The sequence below is a fragment of the Schistocerca gregaria genome, chromosome 5, assembly GCF_023897955.1.
Source record: "Schistocerca gregaria isolate iqSchGreg1 chromosome 5, iqSchGreg1.2, whole genome shotgun sequence".
Lineage (NCBI taxonomy): Eukaryota > Metazoa > Arthropoda > Insecta > Orthoptera > Acrididae > Schistocerca > Schistocerca gregaria.
Window position 1 is genome coordinate 578,075,877 of NC_064924.1, and position 21,794 is coordinate 578,097,670.

At 42.5% G+C, this 21,794-nt stretch overlaps 1 protein-coding gene across 1 annotated transcript in view; it reads left to right on the forward strand.

The window, feature by feature from the left end:
* Nucleotides 1-12,536: 12,536 nt before the first annotated feature.
* Nucleotides 12,537-21,794, forward strand: part of LOC126273415 (apical junction molecule-like) — a 118,577-nt gene continuing 109,319 nt past the window's right edge. The window contains exon 1 of the mRNA XM_049976966.1: nt 12,537-12,730. Within this exon, the coding sequence (XP_049832923.1) occupies nt 12,537-12,730 (194 nt within the window). The remainder of the gene's footprint in view (nt 12,731-21,794) is intronic.

Consider the following 21,794-nt stretch of genomic DNA (forward strand, 5'->3'; position numbering starts at 1 on the left):
CTTGACCGCCGTTTTGACTCTCGGAAACAGAAAAAAAGTCGCACGGAGTGATATATTGTGAATAAGGTGGCTGTGGTAGTACTGAAATTTGTTTTGAGGTTAAAAATTGCTGTACCGACAGAGCCGTGTGGGATTATCATGATGCACAATCCAATTATCAGCAAGTGCTGGCACGGACACGAGAACACTTCTACAAAGTCTTTCTAAAATTTCTTTGTAGTAATATTGGTTAACTGTTGTCCAGGAGACACCAACTCTTTATGGAATCAAAGAAGCAGAAAAACATGCATTTAACTTTTGACTTTGACATGCGAGCTTTTATTGGTCTGGGTGATCTCTTTGAGCACCATTGCTAAATTTGGCGTTTTGTCTTTGGACCGTACTCAAAAAACCAACTTTCATAACCAGTGATAACACGGCTCCACAATTCTGGATTGACTTCCGTTGGCTCTAACAGATCGGCTGCCACGTTTTTCGGTGTTTCTCGCTGTTTTAGTGTGAGATTTTTGGGGACCATTTTTGCACACATCTTTCTGATACCAAGATCTTCAGTTATTATTAGATGAATCGTTTCTCTATTGATGTTTAGTTCTTCTGCAATCATTTTGATGGATAATCTTCGATCAGATCGTACGAGTTGACGCACCCTGGCCAAGTTGACATCAGTCCGTGTGGTTGATGGTCGTCCACTGCGGTCTTAATTTTCAATATTCGTTCTACCTTCACTAAACATTTTATGCCAACGAAAAACTTGAGCTCTTGACATAACCTCCTCTCCAAAAGCCTTCTGAAGCTTATCGTAAGTTGTCGCCTTTTCACACAGTTTAACGCAAAAAGAAATGGAGTACCGTTGCCCAATATTATGCGGTTCCATTACCGTAACGAGAGACACAAACACATGTTAACTTATTACAGCACAACTCGCGACTGAGCAGTTGCATCGATGTGCCGCTTGGACTAGAAGCAGATTATAGACCAAGGTCAAAAATATTGTGCCTACGCAATCCTGCAGGGTTGCCACATCTTGTAGAGAAAATCAGTCTCATTACTTTATTGTCGCACCTCGTAATAATAGGTAGAACATATATTTTTGTGCAAATATACACATTTTAAATTGAACATTGCTTGTCGACATCAACAAAGTCAGTGGTGGTTGTTGTTGTTGGATTCTAGTGCGAGTTGTTCACAAGATATCGTATTTTGAAAACTTCCCACACCGTCATCTGTACAAGACATGTGATAGCACACACTAAAGAACAACACAAGTGCGTATACTAGTTGTCGATTCTGACCAGTAACGAGACAACTGACCACCACAATGTGTGCTCAAAATGACACTGGCAAGGCAGTACACGCTTCTAGCTTTGTGGGAAGACTGCTGCACACGTGGTAGAATTTCAGTGACAGTGTACGAGCAGGCTGCAGTAGTACGTCGTTGTTTATCATCAGGTGTAGTTAGTATGACACTGTAGACAGCTTCTTTCAGTTTTATTCAGAGAGAAAAGTCTGCAGGCATCAAATACGGGGAACAGGCCAGCCAAGTTCAGGTCTTCTCCTTCCAATCCAACGATTCGGAAAATCTCGTGAGGACATGTTGTAATGTTTCCTGAACTATGGGCTGGACAGCCATCGTGTTGGTACCACATGTTCCACCTAGTCTGCATAGGAACGTCTTGTAGCAGACGTGGAAGATAGTCTGTTAGGAGGCTGCGATACTTGTGCGTATTCAGTGATCCGTTTACGAGAAACGAGTCTAGGAACTGATAGTTCCGTAGCCAACAACACTTCACTCCATGGATGCTAACGTTCCACCTGACGAAGCCAACGAGGATTATCAACAGACCAATAGTGCATGTTTCGGCGATTTATGGGGCCATGATTGGTAAATGTCGCTTCATTACTAAACAAGGAACGTAGTACATCTGGAGTGACCTGTCTTAATGCCCTTGTGCATAAGTTAACACGATTGTTATAATCGTTTGCACGCAGCCCTTTATACGGGGATATGGAATAGAGATGGGAATGATGTCGATGGTGAATGCTTGGGACATTTACTTCCCTCGGGTGATTGCACGGGAGCTGACTTGCAGATCAGCTGAAACAGCAACAAGAACATTAATTTCCTACTCTACAGCCATCAATTGTTTCCTTCTGTTACGTTGTCTACTTGTTAGACTACCACTTTCATATAAGTGCTTCAAGCGATTTATAAATAACTGCCAAAGTGGTTGACGTCTATTGGGATATCGGCCGCATACACCATATAAGAACGGAATGCATTCTTCCTAAACTCTCCATATACAATGAGAATGTTGGCTTTTCCTGCGTTGGTAAAGCCCATCATCCACTATGATCCACTGCTTCGAACGTCACACACTACCTAGCTAGCACGACGGAATGCACTCAAGCAACAGACAAGCACAACGTAACTAAACATAACAACATCGTACCTACCAATTACGCAGACTGAATTGCAGAAACAAGTATCAGTGTGGAAACTTATGCAATATCTCTTAAACGACTCTCACTGAAATCCTGCAAGAAACACGACTCACATTCTAATATACGCCACTTTTAGGCTTTTAATGACAATAGGCATTGTTCCTTTTAAAGAAATGTATGTTTTCGCAAAAAATACAATCTGTTTGATAGGTAACAATACGAGCCCCTAACTACCAATCCACTCTGTGAAAACCGCACGTCAACAGCACTTTTCATTTCCGCGTTATTTGTGGTGCAAGTTTTGATGATTTATCATGTATATGTATGAATATTTCTTAACAATTATTTAATATATTATTATGATCATCACGATAAAATAAGAGAAATCAGGGCTCGCACAGAAAAATTTAAGTGCTCGTTTCTCCCGCGTGCCGTTCGAGAATGGAACGGTAGAGAGACAGCTTGAAGGTGGTTCATTGAACCCTCTGCCAGGTACTTTATTGTGAATAGCAGAGTAATCACGTAAATGTAGATGTAGAAGAAGATGGTACCAAAACTATGTAAATTCACTCTCCCATTTTAAATAAAATCTGCAAGTCGACTGATAGCACCAACGTGTTTTTTGTGGTACAAGAATTTGGTGAGGATAGTGAAACAAATAACGTACTCCTAGAGACTAACTAACACATCTTGTAAAGTAAAGTTCATGAGCTTAAACTCGGTATCCTTTGCAATGTGGTACTAGATAATGTTATCGGAATATGTCATAGTAAAATGTCAGGGGCAAATATGTGAACAAAATGAACAAATCAGTGTCAAATACCTCGCCTTAGTCGATGATCTAACACTAATACTGAGGCTGTCTCTCCAGCATCACACGCCCAACAGAAGGCTCATGAGACAGCTATCAAAACTGGCGTCGACACCTCTTACGAGAAAATACAGGACGCTGACCTCAGGCGCAGCAGAACTGGGGTACCTCAGGACGAGATAAGGCATGATGGCACAAGCTTATTGAAGTGCTTAGGTGACTTTTTTGAAACCACTTGCAGTGGCAGGGTGAGCAATAAAATTCATACAGAAAAATTGTGTAAGACCTACAAAACTACTTGGAAGAAAGCCAAACTATGGCACTACCAGACAATCAATCTCCTAGAAGCATTGCCGGCCGCGGTGGTCTCGCGGTTCTAGGCGCGCAGTCCGGAACCGTGCGACTGCTACGGTCGCAGGTTCGAATCCTGCCTCGGGCATGGATGTGTGTGATGTCCTTAGGTTAGTTAGGTTTAAGTAGTTCTAAGTTCTAGGGGACTAATGACCACAGCAGTTGAGTCCCATAGTGCTCAGAGCCATTTGAACCATCTCCTAGAAGCATTCTGTGCTGCTGAGACAACCTCACTGGACCGTCAACGTCAATGGCACCGAGGAATAGGAACGACAGATATAGAGAAAAATTTTCGGACTGTGATTCAATGCATACATAATGATATGGCCCCGTTGCAAGGAAGAAAAATGGAGTCTCTACGGACAGAGCACAATCGGAAACTCACGATTAACCGCGAAACTTCTGGTCATCTCAATCGGGACCTAAAAAACCAAAATCCTATAGGTAGCTGGCACCCAGTAACATTTTATGGTAATTGTTTGCTGACTCATTTCTAATTACATGAACTACATACAGTCAAAAGTTTGGCCATTTGCTCACCCCCAAACATCTGACAGAAAGGCCTCTGAAACTCAGAATTCTATGGACACTAGAAAGATGCGGATCCATAATGAGAAGACCAACGCAAGTAGGACCTTCGGGTGTGAGACACTGCGGAAGCGGTGTGTTGTAACGTGAGAATAAGTACTGTGATTTTTGTTTGTGGACAGACGCAGTAGTGGCAAGTGCGTGAAGGAAGGAAGGAGATCAAGCCACAATTACGAAAATTGTGCGAGATAACCCAGTATTTATAGATTTATCTGTTATCTGGGTAGTGCAAAAATTCTTGGTCAAATTTGGATCACTGTCCGTCGAAGTGTAACCACACTCTATCCCACTGCGTCACTGAAATTCAGTCAGCATTAATCTTCTGTTATCTGCGGTGAGTACTAGTATTGGGCTTTAGGGTAGTACTGTATTTTCATTAATAGCTGCCGATACACGATGACTTTAAGCTAATTTTTACTAATTTGCAGTACAAGTTCAGATTACCATTTATGTTCGTTTGCTGTGTGAACGGGTGCAGCAACAGTAATTGCCGAAGATACTGATGTGAAATCAGCATAATTCAAAATTATTCAAAAGCGTGAATTCGCGAAGTTAATCGAAATTCCTAGTCTTCCATTAAATTTCCCACATTTCCGAATAGTTTACAAAGTTAGATCAAGCCCCCACTCAGTTACTAATGTCTTAGCATTCAGTAGCTAGTAAAAGTAAAGTTAAATGTTCAAATATTCGTAGAATATTTCTAAGTTTTCACTTCTCCATTCAGCAATAACATTAGGATTATAAACCAACATCTACTCAATTCACGAGTTGAGCGGCGTTAATGCTACCGAAAAGGAGAGATCTGTAATGGTTACGCATACTCATTTATTAAAGTGCCACAGTTCCTTCACTCATCAACGTCCAAACAATCACTCAGAACTTGCCCTCACACTTGGCCTCATACATCGCCGTCCCTTTAACATTTCTGGTGCACCGACGCTGAACGACTTACTTTTAATCGAAAATATTGTGAGATATCTGTTAGATACCTTTCAGTTGTCTATTAGATGTCACTCGTATGCTTTTGCTTTTCTAAACTGTTCGTTATTTTTTGCCACTTTCTAAGAGTTTGTTAATATAACCAACGACTAGGAAAGAATTGTACCATTGTATTCTTCACGCTAATGTGTCTGATAAATGATAATTTGTAGTGCACTCCTTCCTCCTTTCCTAATCCAGTTAAGATTTATATCAGATCCCACAAAGAATGACGAAAATGTAAATTAATAATAGGAATTTAGGAAGGTGCTGGCGTATGTCTCATTACTTACTGAGCGAGACATCCGCCTCATGTCATTAAAGGTCGTTTAGATGGGCTTCCTCCAGTATTTTTACTGCGAGCATAAGTAAAGCAGAAATAATTCCCATCATCCTAGTAATTAACTCCTTTTAATAGAATCTAGATAAATACTTCGACACTTCTCTTAACAGCGCAACGAATAAGCGTCTCAGATATAAAAGAAATAACAGTATTTTTTGTGTGACGTAGTGTTGTAGCCTGAACGATATCTTACTTCAGTAATGTGCCTGTAAGAGCAGAGCGCCCTGTTAGGCTCCTTAGAAATGCAAACCCTCACGTAATCTGTAAAGGACACATTGGGGACTGTGCCTACGAGTTATTTTCAAAAAAGCCAGGCGTCCGTTATATTCTGAGCCCCCAGAATGTGCCGTGGTATACAGCCCACTTGTTAACTGTGAGTTACGCCTCCTGCAGATACGCTGTAAGGTTCACGGTTTTTAGTTAAGGTACCTCAGAAAATAATATGAATGGTAGGGGAAAATAAGAGTATTTGCTCATGACTCATAGGCTAAGACCGAGACAAGAGCTTTCATTGGCCGTTAATATGTGGCGTGAGTCTTTTAGAGGCTTATAAGACGAAAGAAGGGGAACCGTGTGAAACAATTTCTTTCTTTCGGCAGGGCAACAAAAAATTGTGAACCCTACAAAATGTTAAGAGAGCATTTTCGGTATCGGAGGTTGGTGGAGTTTTAGATTTCGGAGAGTGGTGGAGAAAGCGTTCTGTTTCGGAGGGCGGTGGAGGACAGCAGCATTCTGGTTGTGAGATCAAAAAAAGGGAGGTGGCGTTTATTGGAGATCTGGCACGACTGCAGGAATTGTAAGCGTTTCCGTTGCAGTTTTTAACATCGGGCGAAGTTTTGGAACACTGCGATCAAATTGGAGTCGTTCTACTTCAGCAGTGATGATTCTTAACTTTATCACTTCTTTCCTTTACGATTTGAGACTGAACGTTTGTACAGTGAACCTAAAGTTTCCTTGAGTTGCTCGTTAACTAGCCAAGGGGACGTATTAATTCCGTTGCGTATCTAAACACAACATAAATCATGGGTGAAGCAGTTACTTCTACCACATCATGTAAGGTCGACTGAGTTACGTTCTCTGGAAGTAATACTTCTCTTACACTGTGTTTTCCGATACTTTGCGGACTCAATATTTCTATTGCTTGTAACCGAGACAGTTTAATGGTTGAAATGGCTCTGAGCACTGTGGGACTTAACATCTGAGGCTATCAGTCCTTTAGAACTTAGAACTACCATAACCTAACTAACCTAAGGACATCACACACATCAATGCTCGAGGCATGATCGAAGCTGCGACCGCAGAGGTCGCGCGGTTCCAGACTGAAGCGCCTTAAACCGCTCGGCCACTCTGGCCGCCGACAGTTTAATACTTCGTATGTTTCTTCTTATTTTGAACAAAGACATTCGCCATGTTTAGTTTTTGCCATGTGTGTGGGCCCTTGTGATATAAACATGCATTAATCAAATTCCTCTTCATATCTTTTCGAGGGTTAGTCAATCCCATATCACTTGAATTTAGCTAACCCAAGGCTATCAGCCATACTTGTATGCGAGGGACATTATTTCTTATGACAGTTGTTTGGTGTAAATCTTCTTTTACATAATAGCTTCTGATAAGCCTCCAGACTGTAGAACATGTTGCTTTTATTGTATTAATCATTGACGCTCAAGCATCTGGAGACCTTTGCATTGAATCATTAGTTGAAATAGCAGCTTACTTTGCTCCCCCTCCCCACATCATGATAGGATATTTTCATTTGGTGACCCTGCCAGAATAATTAGTCTGTCTCTCTCTCTCTCTCTCTCTCTCTCTCTCTCCCCCCCCCCCCCTCTCCTAGCCCGTGTTAGACATCTTTCAATACAAATTTTCTGAGCTACTGTGCTCGTTCAGATATCGAAATGAACGTCATATTACGCCCTTTAACATCTGGCTCTCAGTTTATATCTGTGGCTAATATCACAGCATGATGATTGAATTGACCTAAGCACATTAAAAGGTAAGTGTGTACATCTTTCAGGATTTTTCGAATTACTGCCACTAGAGTGCTCAAAACACTACGTCTATATACGCTTCTGTGTGGTTAAGATTAATTAAATTGGCCTGTGTAATGAATTTTCTATCTCAGAACCTATTATTTAATTGTTTTTTATTGATTGAAAAGAAAGAAAAGAAGAACACGACGCACCACGAAGGCGTTATGGAAATTGGTCATGAGCTGATATTCAGTATTTATACAGGTTTCGACGGATAATGCAAAACTACAAAACTATAAACTTTGTCTGCCGATGGACGACTGTGTGATGCTGCAGCACAATTCACCACGTAGTTGTCAAGGATAATAAAGAGGGGATATGTCGATAACAGGTATAAGGCCTCGGAGATTTTATTCCACGTACTCAATTGGGCGATAACTATGCCTCGCAGACAGGCGAGTGAACAACATATGCAAGTGTCAGCATTTGAAAGAGAACGTGTAGCTGGACTCAAAGAGGCCATTTACAGTAATCAGCAAATCATTCAACATTTGAACATAAGTGATGCCAGGAGTCGACCGTATTGACAGGAACGAGTGAATCATGGCCCGAACACAGCGTTAAGAAGACCCAGAGAGCCGGTAGAAGATGAGCACCGAGAAATCTCCAATGAGTCACTCAGAGTACGACATTCATCGTTATTATCCATCCGACGTGCAACTGGTGCTTCAGTAACCACAAGGACCATTGATACACAGCGCACGGAAAGGGTCTGAGCTCACGGCGCTTCATGCGTCGACTACAATGACCTCTGTTCGCCAAACCTCTGTACACCAAGAAGCCTGTCTGCAGTGATTTCGGACACATTCGCTCTTGAATGTCTTTCACTGGTGTAGAATTGTCTACAGTGATGAGTTCTGCTTCGAACTGAGCCCCTAAAACCAGCAAAGAGGTGTCTGGTGACGCCCCAGACAGCAATGGGATACGAACCCTACTGCCGCCCACCGTATGGCCCGACAATCAGGAGAGATGACCTGGAATGCCATTTCGTTTCATAACAGAGCTCCTTTGGTTGTCATCCATGGCAGCTTTACAGAACAGCGATACGTAGACGATATTCTATTCCCCACTGTGTTGTCCTTCCTGGCAAGCCACCCTGGGCTTTCGTTCCAGCAAGACAATGCCCGCTCGCAAACGCAGAGAGTTTCTATTGTTTGACTTCATGCCTGGAAAATCTTATCTTGGCCAGCATGGTCACTGGCTCTCCCCCGGTTTAAGACGTCTGCAGCATTAGGAGCAGGGACCTCCAACTATCCCGGGATTTTAAGTATCTAATGCACCAGTTGGACAGAATTTGGCACGATACATTTGAGTAGGACATCCAACTACTCTATCAGCCAATGAAAAGCCGAATAACGGTTCGCACAATTGTCATTGGCGGACCAACGCGTTATTGACTTGCTCATTTTATGAAGCTCTTGTATGGGAAAGATGTCCCTAATAGACGATGTTGGCAGGAATACGTGAACCATGGCCGAACACCTGTCAAGATGGAATAAATCATCCATTTTTTAATTGTAATAATTTATTAGTCTGCACACAGACATAACATCTACTGATGTTCGTCCTGTTTGGATAATTCCCTTGTGCTGTGTCGTTTCTCTTCTTTTCCTTTTTTCTGCCTTTTTTGTCTTAGAGTGTACCATGACACACAGTTATGTATTTGTATTTGCACGAGTTATATTTTTCACATTATTACTTAAATGTTAAGTTCATCTATCTTCGTTCTGTCTCTGGATAAATCAATGTACAGCATCGAAAGTGATGTGAGGAGACAGACAGTCCCATCAGTTATTCAACAATACATTGCTGATTATTCTGTCTGTATTTGAATGGGTGTTATTAATTTTGATCCAGTTACGATATATATACCCATGATATTGCTTCTAAAGTATATAAATAGATTGAATCCATCATTACGCGTAATTCTGACGTAATATTCGCTATTGTATTGGGAAATGTCTGTATTCTGGATGTGACTGTCGTCTACATGTCTACCTTCATATGAACACACATTCGTGACTACATTTCGCCATGTTTGGGCAATTAATCGTCTCCTTCTCTATCGACACTCGCGTGATAGGTCAATATTCCAGGGAGCTCCTGTGGGAAACGTTCGCCTCCTTGCGATGGCTCCACGGACGTTACTTGCCCAGCCTCTCTGACAACACTGTGACTGGCTACCTGTGGAACTCTCTCTCTCTCTCTCTCTCTCTCTCTCTCTCTCTCTCTCTCTCTCAGGAAAACCTACCAAGGACGTCCAGTATAGTAACTAATGTCAAAATAAAACGGTGAGGACGAGGAAGGTGCGTCCAGTAGTGAAAATGATTAAACAGGGGGGGGGGGGGGGGAGGGAGAGGCCTGGATATGATAAGGCTTTGTTGATGGGTCGGCAGAGACGGTGAGATGTGTATAGTTAGAGGGTCGCTGACGGAAAAATACCCAATGATTAAAAAATAGGGCAGGGGAAAACAGTGAGGTTATGGAGTTCGGTTTCTGTGATAGCCTAAGCACCACATTCTGTAATGTTGCATACAGTGCATACCTTTACTGAAGATGTCCAGGCAGCCATAAATTCGTTATCACCTTACATTACTTGCGTATCTAGAAATCTCGCAATTTCCTGTAGCTTTGAACAGAACTAACATTTGCTGCATTTCTCGGTCTCTTGTAATTGCTTTAATGTGAATAGACATTAGTACACATAATGTTGTGGGATAAAACTACAGCAATACTGTGCAGAATTGGATACAGCATGTGTTAAGGTATGTGGCGTGTGGGAAGCGATGGAAGTCATCTGACGTTGCTGTTTAGCCTCTCAGATGAAATCTAGTAAACCGTGGTAGCGGAAGATATCACCAATAAGCCAGGAGAAAGTAAGAGGCGAATAAGAGCATCCACTTTCCGATTCTAATGTTACGAATGGGAAAGTAATTCTTCGTGTTATGGTTTCAGGAGTAAACCACTCAACCGATTATGATGAAGATTGGTATTGAGATAGCTCGAACCCTGAGGAGAAACATATACTGCTTCAAAAAGAAGAAGAAAAAAAAGAAAGAAATTAACACTTAAGGGTTTGCAGTACGTAATGGAACTACTTTCTTTTACATCACTGAACATAAACCATGTTAAATTATTATTTAAATTGTTGAATAAAGTACACATTGTATGAAGTGTGTGGAAGGGTGATAGGCGAGGATGGGGGGAGGGGTAGCACATCACGAGGTATGCTTATCCGAATAGGCAGACGTGTGTGGGCAGCTCAAGTTATTGCACGTAAAAGTATTATAAAATTTGCACTACGCTGAACTGTATAGGAAAACCTCTGATCAGTCACACAATATCTACAAAAAAGAGGAGACCAAGCAGTTACAGTAGCTACACACTCAATTAATTATCTGATAATCATCTGCCTATTGATAAACATCGCTGACATGGTGAGTCATTGATCATAAAGCTTCGACTGTCCAGAACTGTGGAAATTTGGACTATGGGACCACATGAAACTCGCGTTCATCACTGTGAGTGACAAATGTGTTAGCTGCTAGATAAACACTGATTAGATAACGGGTGTATTATAATTAATGGCGTAAACGCTTACAGCGGCAACGGCCTTGCAGCAGTGGATACACCGGTTTCCGTCAGATCACCGCAGTTAATCGCTGTTGGGTGCGGCCGGCACTTGGATGGGTGACCATCCAGGCCCCCATGCGCTGTTGCCATTTTTCGGGGTGCACTCAGCCTCGTGCTGCGAACTGAGGAGCTACTCGACCGAATAGTAGCGGTTTCGTTCAAGAATACCATCATAACGACCGGGAGAGCGGTGTGCTGACCCCACGCCCCTCCTATCCGCATGCTCCAATGAGGATGACACGGCGGTCGGATGGTCCCGGTAGGCCACTCGTGGCCTGAAGACGTAGTGCTTTGAAACACTTACAGCGGAAGTACGCGATACTAGACGCTAACTCCGCTCGACCGCCACTGCAGCAGGTTCGAATTCCGCCTCGGGCATGGATGTGTGTGATGTCCGTAGGTTAGCTAGGTTTAAGTAGTTCTAAGTTGATGTCCTCAGAATGTAAGTCCCATCGTGCTCAGAGCCATTTGAACCATTTTTAGACTAACAGGTCTCAGTAAACATGGTCTCTAAAACGTTTAGCTTAAGAGCTATGAGTACTTGTCCATCTTCGATACAAATGTCTTCTGCTGCAAGCTCCTTGATTTTCATAGTTTAGGAGGAGGTAGTATGGATCAAAAGAAGAAAAAAATGTCCAGGAGACATCAACTCTGAAGCGCATACCTTGAGACCTATGAGCACGTATTCAGTAGAAGAGATGCGTTTCATATCAGCAGAGATGAACGAGTGCTCATACCTCTTAAGGTATGCAGGAATAGCTCATGTACATTTTTTCGTCTTCTAGTTCATACTACCACCTTTCAGTATACGGGAACCAAAGAGCTTGTAGGAGAAGGGATTTGTTTCACAGTATCGAAGATGAGGAAGTGCTCGTATCTCTTGAGATATGTGTTTTAGAATTCATGTTTACTGAGACTTCTTTGCTTCTAGTAAATTCAGCGGTCAAAAATAGTGGCACTGCTTAGGAGAACCGTGGCATCAAGAAACTATATGAAGGCGATCGTCAGGAGTGAATAACGTAACTCTTATTATGGACAGCATCACGGTGAGGGATTCATACATGAAGTGGTTTGGAACAGTTCTCCCGCAAAAATCATATTAAAGCATTTCAATAACACGTTAGTTTTTAAGGTATGCATTTTTCTTCCAAGCTGGTTCTCTTTCATGCAAATTCTTTTTAACTGTGTGAAACGGGTGGTTGTTGATTTTCTTATGCCTATTGGGACCCAAAAACTATTAAAGGTCGGCTAACAGGACACGAGTATTCGCACTTGCAGATGTTGGTAAACAGTACACTGTTGTTTGGTGGCGTCTCAGATCGGCCGGCCAGCGGGATGGGGCGAGAAGGCGCGGGCGATGCAGGCGGCGCAGCGGCAGCTGGAGTTCAGCGACGCGGCCGTCGCCGGGGTGCAGCGCAAGATGCAGGCCGACGTGCTGCAGCTCGAGTTCGAGGAGCGCACCGCCAGGCGGCAGCTCATGACCGAGGCGAGGGCCAAGGTGCAGAGCGGGCTGCGCGCCGCCGAGGTGGCGCTGCAGCAGCGCCGCGACAGGTGGGTCCGACCGAGCTGGAGGAGTGCAGGCCAACGTTCTGCCCCAACTGCGCAGTTGTCTACGGAATTCGTACAAACTTATCGCTCAGATAAACTGCACGGTTAAGTTGAAGATCTCTAGGCCTCTGAACACAGATAGCACAGCCTCCTGCAAGTATCATGAACAGATACACACTCTGTGTGGCCAGGATGGGCCCAGAACAAAAATACAGGGTGGTCCAAAAGTCTGGAAACACCCTCATAAAATTCAAATGGAGTAGCAAACAGGGAAACAGAGTCCCTACACGCGAGGAACGAGAGGGGGGAAACTTTATAGGCTATGCCACGAACATGACAGCCATCTTGAAAACCGCCATCTTGGATTCAACTCCAAAATTTCAAATGGGAATGTGGTCATGTGCCATATCAAACAGATAGACAATATCACCAGAAAAGCAATACCATTGTTATTTTAAACATAGCTTTATTCATTCTTGGGTTATAGCCAGTTACAAGTGGCAGCGGTAGGACGCTCGGCAGCATGTGTGTTATGTGCCGAAGAGACATTACGCTGATGTTACACAGTCATAGGAATGGCTCCATATGTTGTCCGTTATGTTGGATTGTTAATGCTATCCTCCGAACCTAGTCCTGATGAACTTTGACCAACACACCTGACTAAATTTGACCAAAATCATCAACAACGCGCTGCTTTAGATGATGCAAATCCCGTATTTCCACAGAATAAAGCAGTGCTTTGACATGACCCTAAAGATAAGAATCCAAAGGAGTGAAATCTGGTGAACTTGGTGGCCACTCCTCATCACTCCTAAGGCCAATCCACCTTTGAGGGAACTGCACATCCAGGTATGCTCGCACGTTGTGCCCATAATGTGGTAGGGCTCCATCATGCTGGAATAATTCCAGAAATTTCCCGTCCTCCGTTAACAACGCGGGAACAGTACTTCATCCAATAACCGCAAATAACCGTTGGCTGTTAACGTACCATCAATAAAAATAGGTCCTACGGCTTTGGTACCCCACACATCTCACCAGACCATCACTTTTTGTGAGTCGACCGTTTTGGAAGCATCGATCCAGTGCGGAATTGTGTCGGACCAGTATCTGTGATTCTGCTTGTTCACCTCTCCAATGATAAAGAAATTAGCTTCATTACTGAACAGCACCTGATAGGGGAAACGTGGGTTTATCTGCACCTACTGTGTCACCCATTCTGCGAACTTTACCTGACGGTCTGGCTTATCCTCGTTCAGGCGTTGGAGCAGCTGAATTTTGTACGGGTGCCATTTGTGCTGCGATAAAATTCGCGGTATGGAGGTAAGGCTAACCCCAGATTCTTGTGACAAGCGACGTGTTCTCTGTTGCGGATTCTTGCTAAACGATGCCAACACGCTCACTGTTGTTGCTTCATCAATGGCGGACTTTCATCTTCCAGCCTTTGGTTTATTTGCGATAGAACCTGTTTGCTCGGAATTTGGCCTAAAGCTTGCCAACTGCGCTGTGAGTGACGGGCTGTCTGGTTCGATGACGACTGTTGAAATCCTCAGCAATGACCCGTGTCCTTCTTTCCCCTGATGTCAAGATGATTTCAATGCGTTCTTCATGTGTTAAGGATATTTTGTAACCTGTAAATAAGGAAAAAAATGATTAAAACTTAGCATAAGTAAATGATACCTAACAGTTAAACACATGTAACATATCAGGCATGGGATAGTCACTTTGCACCGTTTCAGACTCCATTTTATGACATCTCAGTACGTAATACTCACGCTGCCGAGCGCTCCACTGCTGCCGCAAGTAATTGGCTATAAACCGAGAATGAATAAAGCTATGTTTAAAATAACAACGGCATTGTTTTTCTGGTGAAATTCTCTATCTGTTTGATATGTCACATGACCACATTCCCATTTGAAATTCTGTAGTAGAATCCAAGATGGCGGCATTCAAGATGGCCGCCATGTTGGTGGCATAGCCTATAAAGTTTCCCTCTTCTCGTTCCTCGTGTGTAGGGACTGTTTCTTTGTTTGTTACTACATTTGGATTTCATCAGGTTGTTTACGAACTTCTGGACCACCCTGTAACTCTCACTTGCATGCGTCTGGAGTGCGAGTAAACGCAGTTCAACATGAAGTAGTGCTCCTGGCATATATGTGTATAAAGCAGTTGCTGCATCACTCATTTCTTTATTATGCCATTAGATGTTTCGATTTTACACGCCATTGTCTTCAGGCGGAGAACTGTTTATTTACGTAGCTCGTTTTGGTGAACAGTACAGACATCTTTTCACAACAGCTGACCAAGGACAGTGAACATTTTATCGCATCTTTCGCTGACAATAAAAACTGTTTATTCCGAAAAACCACTTTTGAGATTAAAACTTGAATTTATGACAGTGAACTGTACTTACAGGGGCGACAGTGTCGTAAAATGTCTGCATACTCCTGCCTGTTGTATTTCCTCTCCGCTGTACATTATCTTTACATTCTCACTTCAAAGCTGTAGTAGATGTTACAGATATGCTAGCTTGCAGTGGATACAAAGATAAAAAGATTGAATGATTTCTACATGAATAAGTTCGAAAAAGTGAAGGGACTGCAGAAGAATATGGACGTGTGCAGAATTAAGTTATTGTATTAGGTAGTTATATGTACATTAATACCTTGTATTTTTAAAAATATTCTGCATCATTGGATACAAAAATAAAAGAGTAAGTAGTTATGTAAGTAAATATGTTTCGCTTCTGCTTTAGAAAACATGAACGGGCTGTGACAAAATATGGATACGTGCACAGTTCACTGCCCTCGGTCAGCTATTAAAAGAGACGTATGTACTCTTCACCACACCAGCTGTGTAAATAAAGAATTCTCCAACCGAAGATGATGATGTGAACCATCGATACGGGAGTGGCAAAATAAACAAGTGACAGACGCCGAAAATTGTTTCCTTTACATTTATTAACAGTCAGAGCGGTCATAATGTCGTCCTTTATGGACGATGTAGTCGTTCTACTGTGGTATGTTTATTTAGTTTTTACCGGGATGCGGCCGGTGCCGGCGAGGTTCGAGTCCTCCCTCGGGCATGGGTATGTGTGTGTGTGTTTGTCCTTAGGATAATTTAGGTTAAGTAGTGTGTAAGCTTAGGGACTGTTGGATGACCTTAGCAGTTGAGTCCCATGAGATTTAACACATTTGAACATTTTTTTAGTAGCAACAGAAGAACGTCGATTCATTTGCGGGTGCTACGGGGGAGAGGGATTGCTTGTTAGTTAAGTACATGTGCCATAGACCATTAGCACAATTTATATCGTTATGGTAGGAAGCGAGTCAGTTTATAGCTCATGACTGTGTAATGAGTTTGTGTGTATGACTCCATACTGTGTGTTTACACATTATTAAATAACACAGGGGCTGAACTAATATACCAATGAATATTAGTAACTGACTACATTAGACCAAGTTACGAGTGAAACTCAAATTCCACAAGAAATTGAACACATTTGTCTACTATACTGCAAATATAACTAGTGCTAATTAAATATTCATGTATAGAGTAGAATGAGTAATCTATAACGAATGGTTTCAGATTGAATTTAAAACTGAGCTTGCTGATTTTTAAAGATTTTGTTTATATGTTAAGAAATGAAATATTTTGTGGCTACATGTAATGCAAGTCAAGATCATCCGAGAGACCGATAGTCCGTCCAGTAAATTCGCATAATCCTATAGAGACCGCGTTGCGACCGAACAGGCGCATTATATGCACGAGCTTGACTGTGATTATCGATTTGTGATTACAGTACTGCAAATCTTTCACGCTTAGTGAGGGTTGACGCCGCACTTAGAGCCCACCTGCCCCTAGACCTCCCAGCACCACGCCGTATGCAGCCCGCTGCTTCTACAACCAGCCTAACTTTTGCACTCCGACTGGCTAGCGACACACAGCACCGTAGCCGCCGCCCCTTTCTAAAGTATTCTTCCTTTCGGTCACTAGTTCCGACACTCAGTCTGCCAGCATCGGCTCTACTTGTCGATAGTAACTGACCTCAAGGAATGCTATGGGATGAACCAGCCACCATGACTTCCCACCTACCTGCGCTCAATTGATTGAAAACAAGGCGGAAGACAACTGCAAACTCGGAAGAAATTACGGTCTCTATTCTAAAGCTAGCTACAAAGTGCTCCAGTGTTCAGCAGAGTGTCAAAGTAATAGTGTTAATGGCATGATGTACATTCTAGTATGAATCTCGAACAAAACGTATTCAAATACTAGGCTGTTGACTATGAGTGTTACATGATTTTACAGTTTAAAGTTGGGTGTGTGAAGCACTTTGTCGGGGTCACAGGGTTTTGGCAAGACTTTTTTTCTTTTGCTCGCAGCCTGAAGATGTAGTGGGCTGCGTCTTCTCGCTCTCGGCAGTACAGCAGATAGTGTCACTGGGAATCCTTGCCTTCCTTCTTCATCCGTGTTCTCGAAAATCTTTTTTTGAACTGTCTCTGGGATAGCAAAACGTATGGATATTCTTGGACGACACGGTATTAGGTTTTGATTAAATTGAAATACAGTTTCGTGTTCTTAAACCAATAATGTAGATGCTATATACGGTTTACCGGCCATAAAGAAATATGTGCGACGAAACGAGCCATCTATCTGGACGACTCTCGGCCACAATCATTGCTGTACTCTGTACACGTCTCCCAGTCCGCGCGCAGCTGCTAACTTACTGTGGATGACTCACGATTCGCAGTTTTCTGTACTTCATCAATTTCAATAATGTTTGCAGCATACATTCATTTTAATAACTCTACTTGTTTTCCTTCGCGCACCACCGTTCAGTATAGTTAACAGGCCTTATACTATCTCTCACACTTGAGAAGCGACACGTCCCCCATCCTCCATCTGACTCAACCCCCCCCCCCTCCCCCGCCCCCTCCCTCCCCCCCACCCCACCCCCCCCCCCCCCCCCCCACCCGTGTCCGCTCATCTGTCTGTGCTCACAGAGGCTCTGGCGGCAATTTTTAGTTCCTCAGATATTGTTCCTCGTCAGTGGAAGTTGCTTCTATAGAGATGTATTTGACCTATTATGACGGTCTTTTCCTAACTGGTTTTGAGATTTGTTCTTTTAGATCTCTTACAATTGCTGTAACTTTTTTCTACTAAAATTTCGACTGTCCTCCTATCCTCTCTACCAAACAGAAAGCTTTTTTGAAAGGCTCCCTCCCTCCTCTCCCGCCTTCCACAAATGATGAGCTGTCGCCATAACAGACATTAGACCCTGTTTCCTCACTGTATGAAATCCATTGTCGTCGAAATATATCTCAGAAAAATAATCATTATCTCTGAGCTGAAGCATGATTGTTAGAAACTCTCTCAGCCAATGACAACTTTAACAGTGAGTACCGACGATCATTACTACCGCTGATGTGACGGACGTTGGTAATTCCTTCTTTCCAAATATGGCAGCATATTTTTCCACAGGACGTTAGTGATTCTGAACGCGCAAAACTGTTAAAGAACTGATTTTCTTGTAGTCCAAGTACCAGGTTAAGCAAAGAGAAATAGTTACTACAATTAGCTCTAGGATGAGTTTAATATCATCATTATTTCAGTTCTGATTTCTGTCATGATGTATAACCAATGAAATTAAGCACGTTTGCTGACTCCTGTTTACGGCGACATTAATTTATGATGCTATCCTATTTGATTTGCATAACTGAATATCATGTATTTTACCAAATTTAAGGAGGAGTCAATCTGAGGAGAGTCACAACGAACTTTGGCACCTGTGGAACTTCCCTATGTCTTTAGTAGGGCTTAGTAATTTCATTTATAGGTAAAGGATGCGATTGGTTGTTTTGATAGTGTGTGTTTAAAAGACGATAATCAGGTGCCTCCCCGGATACTTACTCCCTCAGTACAAGCTTCAGAGTTGTGGAAAAAAGCCTTTAGTGTGTTAAGCCATGTGTAGCTATGCGAGGCTCGGGGCGGCGCAATATGTACTTTACTGCTCTGAAAAGGTATCAGTGTGACTCCCAACACAGTGCACTATTACGAATGCACATAAGAGTCAATTTTAGAACTTATGCCTTAACTGAACAATAAAAAGAAACTTTCAAACCACTAGGACTGTAAATAATTATGGTGCTCCTCTGGTTTTCATTTCCATAAGCCTAACTCTTTGGTAGCACATATTAAGAGATGGTATATGGTGTTTCAGAGCCTCAATTCTCGTGAGAAAAGATATACGTTTTTTGCAGAGAATATACTTGTACCTGCGAAGTTGAATACTAGTAGCCTGAACGCAAATATTTTCTCAATTTGGCACCTGTGTACTGAATATACTGTGCTTAGAGCAAAGGAACACTGGTGCTGAAAAGTTATAAAAATGAATTTATTATGAAACACAGAAAAAGGAAAACAAGAGAAATCAGTCAGTGTGTCATAATAAACACAAAATTCGTTTACATTTATTTGGTACACCATATGTCATCGTGATCACTTTAGAAGAAATATTGAGGAAATACTTACGAGAATCATTTGTAACAAACTGGAATGGTTAAGAGATTTTTAAATACTGTAATAGAAATTAATCTGATCTACCAAGTTGCATTCGTAGATATAGTGATAGTAGTCGCAAGACCGTGAGTGTGTGAGAGTGAATTTAATAGAATCACAACCAATCGTGATGGAGACGCAGCTTAGACACCAAATGCTGGAATAAGTGTACGCAACGGATTCATTAACCATTTGAAAGAACTTGGGCTTAGAGGTGATTCTTAAGGTGGGAAATCTGCAATTTCTCATTTAAAAATATGAAAAGTAGTAAGGCAGTCAACATTTTGTTACAAAAAGTATTAAAATGGATAAGAATATAAATACATCATTAGGTCATGAGAATTGCAAACCTAGAATATTTATCATGGCAGTGAGAAACGTGAACTATCGTTTGCCAAAGCTTACTGGATGGGGGTCAGAATTAGTATCTGATTTTGTAACATTTCTGTCGAAACGCCTGCATATCAGTTACAGCGATTGTCTGTCTGGGCGGAAAGCCGAATAAACCCATGCAGATGAAAGTGCACTGGTGAATGGGGGAAAGAAAAATCAATAATGAATCTGAACTTTTAGTTCGTGATGGTCATAAGGTGACAGAACTGTTCATAATGTTCACTATTATGATCGATATGAGGAGCACAGTGACAACGTGACTGGCTACTGTCAAGTACAATGCTAGAATCGCTCTGCCAAGGACTCGGCCATTGGACCTCACTCCGCTGATGGAGTCTATTGTTCCAGTTGAGAGGGCGGCCGGTGGAATACCGATGTGTTCAGCGGCAAGTCCAGAGACGAAGTGCTTTCTTTCTAGTCAGTAAAGACCTGACTACACCATTATTCCCACCAAGAATCTCTACAGTCAATCCTCTTTAAAGTTACATCACCTCCCCAATGTGCCTTACCGTTACCATAACAAAATATCCCGCCAATGAGAGGTGAAACGTTAAGACAATAAACTCTAATTATTCCTCACTTTTCCAGAAATGTTTTGCGCTACGTATAACGTCCTCGTCACATCACATCAATTTCATCAATCGGTGCCCTTTTGAGAAGCAGGTAGCCTTGCATCACAGGCCTTGAGAAAAGATGAAAATCTAGGAAGCAACTCAGAGGTTTCTTCGGAAAGGGTAGTATGTCAGAGGATTTTGCGATTTGGAAAACTAGGAGATATTTCTCAGGTGATTACATTTTTATTAACATGGTCTGAATGCCTAGCTCCTGCCAACAGAGTTCCGTCATCCAGAATAAGTGCTTTGAGTGTAGCAGTCAAAATTGGATGCACGCAAAAATCTGCACAATAGGCCTGACGCTGGCTCAGACGGCTTTCCCAAGGCAACAGAAAGGCAGCTATACCTGCTGCTTCACCGCTCACAGTCCTGCAAAGCTCGAGTTCCGTTGTCCCGCAAGAGGTCACGTACGCTGTACTAGTTGCGGCTCCTGTCCCGTATCCGCAGAGTTCCTCAATTAAACTCACCCAGAAAAGCAAAACATATAGTCGGGACCAGATTAAATTACAGGCTGTTGAAAATAAGGAAGTGAAGGCAGCACATACGACCACTGTAATATCATTAATCCAACTAACATTTATATTGCCAGAGCCTGTATGATGCGACTCCCATCCGGTCGAATTATTTGTCGTAAGTAAATGAAAAGAGACGAGTCGTACAGCTTGCCACTTTTCAAAGTGAAAAAACTTTGCGCTCCTGTTTTGCACAATCTTTGGAAGGCTGTAATGAGTGTACGTTAAATGTTACAAGTGGTGAATATAGGAAATGAAACGAACAAAGGGAAATTCGGAAGTGTTGCAGAACTAAGGCTGGTATTGAAGTGCTTAGTACCGCTGTTAGCGACCGTGCAACATGACGAAATCGCTTGTCTGGAGGAACTGTGGTGCTGGTGTTGATCAGTTCGTTGTTAGAGTCTTCTGTAGTCTGCGACAACAGCAGACAATTTTGCGTTGAATGACAGAAGACGTTTGCTTCCATTCCTCGTTCGATTGGCCAATGGTCTTGCTATCATTTTGGAGGTATTTGTTCATACTAGAAGATAGACCTGTAGCCTGACTCTCAGGTATTACCTGATGCTCTGATTAGCTAACTGGATCGGCCGTGCACAAGTGCAGCACATTATCGCTCTTATTCTCCGCCTGTTTAAGCGCGTTTGTGTTGTCGCCCCGGTAACGCGACGGATATATTATTCAGAAGATGAAGGACACAGGAACCACGCTGTAAGCGCCTTGGATGCAGTTCGAATCAATTTCCGATAGTTTTGGCTAACGTTTAGGCTGCGCTCTATCGGTATGGCTCCCAATACCTTAGTCAGTGTATCGCGACGTCATTGCCCACGTGCGGCTCCATTATAATAAGGACGATCCCGAATGTACGTTCAATGTCCGTTCAACAAGACATTTCACAAGATGGGAAAAAGGTTTGCAGCCTGATCTCGTTCATTTCTTTAGACGACACATATTTTTCAACAGAATAAAGTTCTCGAAATGCCGGAATACTACATG